Source organism: Anastrepha obliqua, chromosome 1 (genome assembly GCF_027943255.1).
Source record: "Anastrepha obliqua isolate idAnaObli1 chromosome 1, idAnaObli1_1.0, whole genome shotgun sequence".
NCBI lineage: Eukaryota > Metazoa > Arthropoda > Insecta > Diptera > Tephritidae > Anastrepha > Anastrepha obliqua.
Genome location: NC_072892.1, coordinates 173880794 through 173892501, shown reverse-complemented (window position 1 = coordinate 173892501; position 11708 = coordinate 173880794). Strand labels below are relative to the sequence as shown.

Genomic DNA, 11708 nt, shown 5'->3' with positions numbered 1-11708 from the left:
CCTACCAACAACCACCAGCCTGGCTAGTCAAAGCCAGCTGAAGCGCACTTGAAGCGAGTGAGTGAAGGCAAAGGCAAATAACGATTTCACGGTAGCGCAGCAATAAATGCGAAAAAGTAAATATTGACTGAGCGAGTAGTGGCCACCACGAATAGCAATAGTGGCTGTGTTGTCTTCTCTCTCTTTCGTGCCAGCTACAAAGTATCTGCCAGATAAAATCCACAGTAGGCACACAAGAGTAACACAGAGTGTCGTGCTTATGTACGCTGTAGCGTAAATATGGATATGGGAATTGTTGCACGGCTCAACGCAGGCTGCCGGTTTGGGTACAGCCCACTTTGAAGCTATTCGCTGCGCTCGAACATCAAGCAACAAACCAATTGCATATAGCAGCGTATATACATGGGTACATATTTACTTATGCATGTAGTGAATGGGGGAACGTTGGCTATTTATTGAACTGAACCGGTTGTACAGGTTTGGTGGCGGATGTGTGTGTAAGTGTAGCCGCTGAGTTTATGTTTCAATGTGTGCGCGGTAATTTGTGTTTCTTTATGTATGAGTTGAATGAGCAATGAGTGGCGTATTGAGCGAGAGCGCGTTCCCGTCGAAACGATGGTTTCGAGCGCTGGTTTTGTATACTTGGTGCGGCAGCGGTGCACAGTTTTGGATTATTCTGACAGCGAATGTTGTTGAGTAAACACGTAGAGTGCGCGTCGACACACGTCGTAGAAAAAAAGTAAAACAAAAAATAAAAACAAATTTGAACAGAGACATTTTTCCGATTCGAACGGTTACGCGAGTAAGCCGAGATTTGCGTGTATGCGAAAAAGTTGTAACAAAAATAAAATTTTAAGCATAAAAACATGCACACAACTATAAGAAAACTAATTTTAGTCGCAAAAGCAGTGAACAAAGTGAAGTGCAGTGCAGTGCTTGCCAATTTGTGATGAGCCAGTAAGCTTCACAGAAGTATTTTACAAAAAATCGAATTAGCAAACTTTTAACCCCAACCAACAACTTTGAGTGCAAATAATTTTCGTGAAAATTTGCTGCCTGCAACCGCAAAAATTGCCGAGCCAAACGCGGCTTCAACACAGCAGCAGCACCCTCCTCCAGCCTCGCCAGCAGCCACGCAAACAAATTTATTTATGACTAAAATGATTCCGCCGCTGCCCACCTCAGCCGTTCTAATGCCAACGCCAAAGCAGAAGATCGGCTTCAGCATCGAATCGATTGTGGGCAATGATGCAACCGCCTCGCCACCGCAAAGTGCCGTCGGCATTCAACAACTGACAGGCGAACAGTTGGCCAGCACAAACACAACAAGTGGCACCAATAATGGACCCAGTTCACCACCACAAACCCCACCCGCTGTACCGCTCACAACGGGCGCTGCTACACACTTACCTGGCGCAGCGCATCTCAACATGCCACTACAGCTGCACACGCATCCGCATATGACACACGGACACTTGCCACCACATTTGTCGCCAGCGCAGCAACACGCGCTCCAACAACATCTGCTGCTCCAGCACCACCATCAGCAGCAGCAGCAACAACAACAACAGTTAGCGCCCAATGGCGGCGCACCCATGCGTCAGGACATACAAGAACTCATCCAACGTTTGCATAGTTCCGCTGCAGCCGCGGCTGCTGCCAATTTGAGCATACATTCCGCCGGCCCGTACAGTCCACCGCCTCCCGCACAAACACGTCTCTCCTCGCCCGAAGTGACACCCGCCGCCATCACACATATGTTGCATCTGAAGCGCGAACGCTCGCCGCTGTCTCTGGCCGAAGAGCAAGCACAGCATCCCGCGCAACGTCAACAACCCAATCCGTCTACGCCCCAGCAACATCCGCAACCGCCACAAACACCACCTAAGTCCGTCTCGCCACTAGCCTCGCAACCTTCGTCCCCACCCGCGCTGCTACCTGGCAGTCCAGCCGCACTACCCACACCCACACAACAAGCGCCACCACAGCCCACAACGCCGCAATATCCCAAACCCACAAACGTGCTCGGCGCCGGCCCTGGCTCAATGCTAATGCCCGGCTTGCCACACGCGCCAGGTCTGGTGCGTCCGTTTCCCGTCGTGGGACCCGCCGGTGTGCCGCCGCCACCACAGCAGGGCATGCCCGACATTAAAGCGTTGCCGCCATACATTAATGCGCCACCGCCAGAGCTACCGCCGCAGCACAATCCGCACCTAATCGCCGCCGCACAATTTCAAATGGCGGCCGCCTTGCAAGCGGGCCATGTGTTGGGTGGTGGCTTGCCGCCACATGCAGCGCCGTTCATGGCTGGACCAGGCATGCCGCGCGATAGCTACCCACTGTATCCGTGGCTCTTGAGCCGCCACGGACGCATCTTTCCGCACCGCTTTCCAGGAAGTAAGTACAAGCAAATTTTTTTTATATTTTTTTATTCAGAATTTCAAAAACTCTTCAGCTTTAAAGCGCCCACCGCCCACCAATACTAATTTTCCACTATCTTCGCTGCTTGTTTTACTTTTAGATTTCCTACTGCAGCCTTTCCGCAAGCCGAAGCGCATACGCACCGCCTTCTCGCCCTCCCAGCTGCTCAAGCTCGAGCACGCCTTCGAAAGCAATCAGTACGTGGTGGGCGCGGAACGGAAAGCGCTCGCCCAATCGCTCAACCTTTCCGAGACGCAAGTGAAAGTTTGGTTTCAAAACCGCCGCACGAAGCACAAGCGCATGCAGCAAGAGGACGACAAGGGCGACGGCTCGCACTTGGACCGTAGCCGCAATGCAGCTAGTTGCGACGAAGATGACGATGATGAGCTGATCGACATGGAAATGGATGATTGCCCGAGTGATGAGGAGCATGAGCTGGACGGCAGTCATTGAGGAGACTTTGCGCTTTACTGAAAAACGACAGCGATTTCAAAGCACAAAAAACAAAAACACAAAAAAAACCGTTATGTAAATAGTGTAATTTCGCCGTGTGCATGGATGTGAGAGTTCCTTAATTTATTGCTAGAAAAGGTAGACTGTTGCAGGCGTGAGCGTGTGAGTGTGTGCGGGAGTGTGTTTGTATTAGTTAAAGTGGTGATAGAAAATAGTTAAGGTGGCAAAAGCGTTGTGCGGAAACGACGAGAATTATGTGATATAAAGTTAAATTTTTATGATTATATAGAAAAAAATGGCTAAAACGGATTAGCTGCGACAAGTAGAAAAACGCATACACACACAAATAGTTTGAATAAGTATTAAATTAGTGAACGTTAATTTAGAGTGAGAAAACTAAACTGAAAGCGCGATTTATATATGAAAATATGAAAAGTAAAAAATATGCATAAATTTATTTCAAGTATTAAAGAAACCCAAAAATGAAAAAATATATATTTAAATCTAAAACGAAAACCACAGTCACCGTTGCTGTAACGGCGTTCGGCTTAGCAGTTGATGTGCCAAATTTGTAAAGGTTTCATGTATTTCACGCTATACCTTTTCAATTTCATATTTTTATAATTTTCGAATTTAAATTTTGTAAAATACCAACTCACTTTTTACTTTACAGAATCTGTATGAAATCGTACTGATAATTGTTGTTTTTTTTTTTGGTTCTCCCTCACTCAACTTCGCTTAAAATATAACTAAATTATCTAAATAAATTAATTAAAACATAATTAAGTTTCCTTTAAGTCTTAAAAATCATAGTTAAATTCTTCGATATTACTTTTAAGTGCAGCTAACTAATTAAGTGTAAAATATTATTTTATAATTTCATAAGTATAAATGAAAAAATTTAATATGGAATGCAAAAAACTATAAAAAATTAAATCAACAATTAAAAAATCATAAATTCGAAACCAATGTTTTTTATTTTCATTCAAATGTTTAACGGCGTAATTTTTTGTTTGATGAAGCGGTTTTTATTTTATTTATATGCGCCCTGTGCTGAGCGCGACAATTACGGCTGTTAAGGTGCCTATGTGTGTTTATGTGTGTAATAGTGTAATACTCATACTCGCAGACGTTATTGCTGTTGTTTGAACAGACATCTCGCAGACGTCTCCTTAAATGCTGCTCTTTTATTGCAGCAGCTTTTTAGAGATGATTTGGAATTCACGGGGAAATATCCCTACCTCAAGCTTGTAGGCTACTAATCGCAGATTTCTCGTTTAAGGGCAATATCGCTATTCTTTCGGATAGCCAAGCTGCAATCCAGGCACTGGGTTCAGCTACAACAACCTCTAAAGGGGTGGAGCAAAGAAGGACTAGCCTCACCACCTTGAGCGAAAACAATAAAGTTACCTTAATCTGGGTCTTCGGACATCGGAGCATCGAAGGTAATGAAAAAGCAGATGAACTGACAAGAGGGAATCTGCCATGAATAACGCTCTTGCAGAATCGGTATTCACACCATTAGGTGCAGTCAAGAGTGCAATTTCCCTAAAATACCTTCGAATCGCAGATTGTAGATGGAGAGACCAGACGAAATGCAAAATCAGCAGAACGTTATGGCTCACCTACAAGCAATCATCGGCATTAATAAGCATGAGACGACGGGACGCCTGGAGACTAACGGCAGTCATAAATGGGTTTTGGCCTATCGGCGAACAAGCAGCAAAAATGGGTATCCCTCACAACACCTACTGTCATAGTTGTAAACAACAGGAGAAAAAGGAAATAATCTTCCATTTCTTCTGTGAATGCCCTGCCCTATGGAAGGACAGAATCTCAACCCTGGGCAAGCCATTACTCAGGAGTTTGGCTTAGACGTCAACAACCTAATAAGGTTGCCAAAATGGTGCGGAAGCGCTAGTTGGACTCTGGAAGAATCACCACTTTAACGAACAAACCAACCAACCATCCTCATCTCTAAATTTTGGCAATCTGCGCCTCTCATCTGATGACGTTTACAAGGTCGGATGGTCTTTCAGCTATTTTGCTTAAGAATTGTCCAACGTTGGCAATTCCTCTAGAGATTACTTTTAACAAATCTTTACCTGCGTGCACTCTCTTTAATGTTGTGTCGCACGAGATTTTAGTAAAAAAGTTGGCTTGCTTGCACTTTTACTCCACCGTTCTGCAATGGTTTAAGTCATATTTAACGGACAGACGGTGTGTGGTAAAAGTTGATGGAGTTTTATCGAACCTACTTCAGGTGTCCCCCAAGGAAGCATCTTAGGGCCACTTCTTTTTATCATTTTTATCAATAACATAAGCAAATGTTTTACTTTATTTTCTTGCTCTTCACAGATGATTTACAAATTTTCTCATCTGTTAAGGACTTAGTGGATGCTCAGAAGCTTCAACTTAACCTGAACAATCTTCGTCGTTGGTGCAAAAGGTCGCGTCTATCCTTAAATATTACAAAATGTTTTCATTTAACATTTTCGAGCGTCAGTGCATTTTTAGCACATCCTACACCATTTCTAATGATGTACCACAGAGTGTGACAGAATTTAAAGATATTAGAGTATTATTCGATATGAAATTTTTCTTCAGAGGGCACATCAATTTTATTCTTTCCAAATCGTACTCAGTTCTAGGCTTCATCCGTCGCTATACAACTGAATTTTCTGATCCGTGTACCTATAAACTGCTGCTTTCGTTCCTTGTTCGTTCTCACCTAGAGTACACTGTTATCATTTGGAGATCTTACGACCAACTCTCGATTAATAAAATGGAATGCGTTCAAAAATTTTTGCTAAGCAAGTATGTAGTAGGTACGTTCCCTCCGATTTGAGTCGCGTGTATGGAACATTTTCGGTAAAAATTTAATTAATCTAGAATCTCTTGTAAAGAGAAGGATATTCCTTTCACTTTCGTTTATTTTCAGTGTTGTTAATAGCATCGTCTACTGTCAAGTTCTACTAAAGAAGTCTTCAAAATTTTTACCCTTTTCTTGGGGAAAAATTTTAGACTAAATTTGCGAGTATTGCTCGAGCTCTTCGAGACCATAATTTATTATTCTCATTTTGTAAAAAAACTTAACTAAATTTACATTTTTACTAATTATAGTTGCCAAATTTGGCTTCCTTTTCTTTACATTTGCTTTTAGTCTGTAAAGCAATATTTACTGTAGATTATGAAAATAAATAAATAATTTATTTTATTACCTCAACTACCGCTTTTTTCTTATAAGGCAATTAATTTGGTGTAAATGAAGTTTGAATTACAATTTGGTTGTGTAAATGCTCAATTTGAAGGCAAAGAATTATGAAATTATTATTTCCCTAATAATTTGGAGTTAAAAAGAGTGTTCCTTAACACCTCACTAACATCTCCACCAAGTTTCATTAATAAAGACATTATAGTTTGCCAAAAATTGCCCAATAGACATTATTCTAAATTCCACCCGAGAATTCAGTGTACAGGGTGTGGCATCTTAATCTAGTCAATGGAATTATTAAATAATTTTAATTTTAAATATAAATTTTGTCCTACAATTTCACGCCGACTCCAAGTGGCAGATAATTTTTACGAGAAACTTTTTCATAGCAGAAATGCAGTGGAACGTTAATTATTGCCTGCTGAGAACGGGGATCATTAGAAAAAACTTTCCTTATGCGTAATTTGCTGTTTCAAATTCACGCCACGCTCTAAACCCGCACCCACTAGATAGTAGTCACGCACAAATCTGCTCAATTGACTCGAAAATGACTAAATTCTTGTTTGAAAACTTCTTCCATGCAGAGCAATGCACTTTCCACTTCGAATGAGATAACTCCAAAAAATGTTATTATAACTGAAATGCGTCCATCGCCTCTTCAGTCATGGAAAAACGTTCATCTTGCATTTTATTTATGATCTGTGAAAATAAAACGAAGTCAGGGTGTTTAATCACAGTTGTGTTGCCGGGTGGCATACCAATTCGCTGTTTTACTGCGTAAGAATTCACTTTTTCGCGCTGCTATGTGAGAGCTGGCATTCTGTATGGCAGAAGGAGTCGTCTGCAGCGTTTAGTTTCTCATTTGCCAATGCGTTGCAAGGCAAACGTCGCTTTTCATAAGTTAGTTACTGACTTGAAGCCCCACCGTCATTTGGAAGTTTCGTTTACTTTTAGTTTCTAGCAAATCAATTTGGTGGCAGCAGTAAGGCAGCGGCTTCTACTAAATACTTGATGGATTATTGCCAACCAATCATTTGATAGTTCGCTATACTGAGGATAACTGTGACGCTTTAGGAAGCAAAGTGCTCTAATGATGAGATGAGAGCACCATCGTCCAAAGCCTTGGCAAGACTTCCGATCTGCCGTTGTTGTTATTATTGTTGTTGTTGTAATTGTTGTTGTTGTTGCTGTTGTTATTGTTGTTGATGTTGTTATTGTTGTTGTTGTTGGTGTTGGTGTTGTTGTTGTTGTAGCATCATAAACATTCCCCATACTTACATACGGGGAATGCTGCTGAAGTGGCAGTCCTTGGCCGGATATATGTAAATCCGGGTCGTTTCGGTAACGTAGAACCGACTCTCGTGGAAGCGGCGTTTTAATTGTCGCTGTTGTTATTGTTGATGTTTTTGTTGTATCAGCACAAGCATTCCCCGTACAAATTCAGGGGGGATATATCCGGGTCGTTCCAGTTACGTAAACCGACTGTGGTAGTCACGACATTGTTGTACATTCTCTTCCTCTTCTTTTGTTTTCCTAATGCCACCGACTAAAGAGGGTTTTTCTTTAAAATAAATTCCGTGAAATTGAAAATTATTGTTAGGCATTGCACTTTCTAACTAAAATAATAAGTTTACCGTGATTTACTGCTAACTCCTTCGACTATTTCACAGCACTGTTATGGCTTTTTGGCTCTCTTCAGCAAAGTTAAGTGGGTTTGATGCTGTAAACTTGAATGCTATCACATGAATTTTGACAATATTTCGGAATATTCTGCAGGTGGCCCTGCGTGATTCGCTATGTGGAATGAAGACTTGATTTTCATACATATAGATTTTGTGACTTTTTTCGAGGCATAGCCGTAACATGTCCTGCGTTCCCATTTAAGTGAATTGTCTTCTGATTTCAGTTATTGCGAATTAATTTTCGTTGGTTGGTCTAACTACGGGGCTTACTAAATTTTGTTGTTTTTATTTAAAAATAAGAAAATGAATTTTGAAATGTTAAGCTTAAGTTTTAAATTAAAACTTTGCTTGATAAAATAACTTTTCTTTTAATTTTCTTTTATATATATTATATATAAAGTGAAATCTTAAGTAATTGAATTATTTACGTTTCGGCAGTAATTTTCTCAGTTTCGCAGATTAAATATAACGTAATTAGCGCTTACACCCTTTATTGGATGTTTGACAAAGCTGCTTCTCCAATTTGTAGTATGCATCTTAATTTTGTTCCACAAATGGAGGGACTTACAGTTTCATGCCCAGGGATGTTCGATACCAAGTTTGATGCTGTTGTTGTTGTAGCAGCATAAACATTCCCCATGCATATACGGGAATGCTGCTGAAGTGAGAGGATATAAATCCGGGTCGTTTCGGTTACGTAGAACCGCCTGACGTGGGCTTGCTCGTTAGGTATGGTGAAAAAAAAGTTTTTGAGGGGAACTTTGGATTCCACTTCTTCCTCTTTATTTGCCAATTCGATTCCGATCATACAATTTATACAATATATATTACAATTAAATATCGAATTACAAAAATATTTTACGTTTAATATAAATTTGTTATAATTTCATGATAAAGGTCTCGATTTCTCGCTGTCTCCAATAAAGTTCCTACATAGCCGATTCCAGTTCAATGTCTTATATTTGCCTTCTATTTTTCCTTGCAGGATTAGTTGAAGTACATGATATTTGTCGTTTCTCATAATATGACCCAAATACGCAGCTTTTCTTCTTTTTACGGTGGTTAGTAATTGTCGATCATGCTGAATTCTACGCAATACTTCAGCATTTGTTACTCTATTCGTCCAGGGTATTCTTAGAGTTCTTCTATATATCCACATTTCAAATGCTTCTATTTTATTCATTTCAGTGGTTTTAATGGAACATATCTCCATAGCATACAGAAGTACAGACAGTACGTAACATTTAACGAATCGAATTTTTAATTTAATATTGAAGTCATGATTATTAAGAACCTTTTTGTACTTATGGAGTGCAGCCCTGGAAATTTCAATTCGAGCTTTTATTTCTTTTGAAGAATTCCAATTTTCGTTAATCCAGCAACTTAAGTATTTGAAAGTTTTTACTCTTTCTATGAGCATGTCATTAATTGTTAAGCTTGTGTCAACATAGGTGTTTTTTCTGCTGACAATCATATACGAGTATTTAGTTTTATTAATATTGATTTTTAAACCGAAGTTTTTACTGCAACGTGTAACAACATTGACTAGCTCCTGTAGTCCACTTAGACTGTCTGATAAGAGAGTTGTGTCGTCAGCGTATCTGATCTTGTTAATGTTTGTCCCATTTACTTTAATGCCAGTTTCTAATCCTTGGCGTGCTTCTTGAAAGATTCTTTCGGAGTAGATGTTAAATAGTAATGGTGAGAGAATACATCCTTGACTAACCCCTCTTAGTATAGGTATAGCGTTTGTAGTTTCGTTGTTGGATTCTACGCCATTCGTTTTTTGTTTCACTAAGCTAAAGCTAAATTTTGTGAAACACAAAAACCGAATGACGTCGGCATATTTGTCAAATTCGCTCAGAGCCGAATAACGCTCTGCTAGATAGTACACCTCTAAAAATCTTTTCACCATGTTTCATGCCGCCTCCTAATGGCAGATAGTTTTTTAGGAGAAACTTTTTCTAGGCAAAAATACACTCGGAGATTTGCCTGCCTGTGGGCAAGCGCAGATTATTCTCTTAAATTAGTTCCATAGATGGCATCCACTACCCCTTTGAAAAGGGTAAATGCAGGCACACTGACTATTACCTTCGTAAACTCTCGAATTGAGATGTTATATTAGTTGCACATATCACCCACGCAAGTAGGACGGCAGAAAATTTGGAAGGAAATTTGTTTGGAAGACCTGGAACCGTTTTCTCAACTAATCACTGACTTTACAGCCACTTTATCGTGGCGGTAAACACATTTACGGTCTTTCAAGCTCTCATAAAATCGTTGGGCTGGTATATTAAAAAATCAGTTGATATTTGCTTTAAAATTTTGTAGCTAAGTTCAAAGTGCTTGAGTTCAAATTGTAATTGAAAAAATAAAATTGATTGTAAGTGAAGAAAAACTTTAAATATAATTAAAAAAAATGTATTTATCAGATTGTTGAGCAAATGAAAGGTATACTCCAGAGCACTTTAGAGTGAAGAACAATTTATTGTCTCGATTAGTAAAGCATATTTTTTGGGTAAAAGAGAAAGTGGCGTAGGGTAAAAAATATACGTTTTCATAATCTAATGTATTTTATTAATATTTGTTTTCATTCTATATTGGAATTTTTTTATTTTTATTGTGGGTGCACACTTAAAGCTAGATATACACGAGGCAACCGTTGAAGCAACGTGTTGCAGCAACGTGTTGCCTTTGTTTAAGAAACACGTTGCGACCGTTGCTTCAATCTCAGTATTGTGTATAACTGTGGTGCAGGAAAGGTACAGGCGTAAAATTAAATTTGTTTAATGATCGACGAAATACGTAAAATTACTTATCTTATTATAATAAGGAAGAAGAGATGCAACAAAAGAAGAGAAAGAAATTTTGGTCCAAAAATTGGCTTTTAAAAAAAGTCGCATTTTCGAACGAGAAGCTGCTGAAAGAACTGAAGGAAAATGAGCCAGCGGACTATAAAAATTACATGAGGATGGACGAAGCCCTGTTTAGAAAATTGTTGGACTTCGTAAAGGCCAAAATAACGAAACAAGATACCATAATGATAGAGGCAATATCAGCAGAAATTAGGCTGGCAATAACTTTGCGGTATCTTGCAACAGGAAACCCTTTTGCGGACTTGAACTTTTCGACTTTATTTTTATATTTTTCACTTCTTACATCCCACAGCTCTCTCAAATTTTTATATTCGTTAATAAAATTAACATAATTTTCATTATTTTCAATTGTCATTTTTTCCTTTTTCACTTTATTTTACTCCGCACGAACCTTCTTCTTCGCTTGCTTTCAACGAACTGAACGAGTAAAAGCAGTAAACAATGATACACAAAGCAACGGTTGCAGCAACCTATCCCAAAAATCAAATTTATTTGATATTTTAGGCAACGGTTGCAGCAACACGAAAATCAATTGGCAACACAGCTACACACGAGGCAACGGTTGCCTGGTGTGTATTTAGCTTAATGATCGTCTGATTTTCATATTATCATAAACATTTTCAAAACAAAAATTTATATTTTGTAATCATGTAGTAGAAGTAGTAGGTAATTCTTTATTTAATTTATAAAAAACTATGGTTAACAATTGATTTGATTCATATATTAATTCATTTAATATATTAAAGTAAATAAAGAAATAAATAAAAATGTTTGTGACAATAACGATGTTGTCTGGCACAGCTCCTAAATTAATTAATAATTCAACTCTGCTGTAAGAAAATCTCTATAGTGCCAGGCTGAGTATATGAAGCCAGTTAGTGTTCCCCAATTTTGGCCGTTTAGTATATATTTATATTACTTCAGCGTCGATTAGCTTATCTGCATTTAAGTATCTTTGTCTGATTTCCTTCAGTGCAGGGCACCTTCCTAAGAAGTGATACATGTCTTCTTCTTCGTTTGAGTTGCATAGTGTGCTAATTGTTACCGCGTTTCCATAAGCTA

General features: G+C 39.3%; 1 protein-coding gene across 1 annotated transcript; it reads left to right on the top strand.

Moving 5' to 3' along the window:
• The first annotated feature begins 710 nt into the window (after window positions 1-710).
• On the top strand, window positions 711-3302 carry LOC129235382 (homeotic protein empty spiracles). Its single transcript, XM_054869196.1, has 2 exons — window positions 711-2397; window positions 2522-3302. Exons 1-2 carry the CDS (start codon window positions 1152-1154, stop codon window positions 2872-2874), a joined length of 1599 nt encoding a protein of 532 aa, XP_054725171.1. The 5' UTR covers window positions 711-1151; the 3' UTR covers window positions 2875-3302.
• Window positions 3303-11708: the final 8406 nt, after the last annotated feature.

What these genes read in the sequence shown, in the direction of transcription:
- LOC129235382 (XM_054869196.1), top strand. Translation starts at nt 1,152, where the DNA reads ATGACTAAAATGATTCCGCCGCTGCCCACCTCAGCCGTTCTAATGCCA. An exon ending in TCCGCACCGCTTTCCAGGAA is followed by an intron (nt 2,398 to 2,521) that starts GTAAGTACAAGC and finishes TTTTACTTTTAG; the next exon opens with ATTTCCTACTGCAGCCTTTC.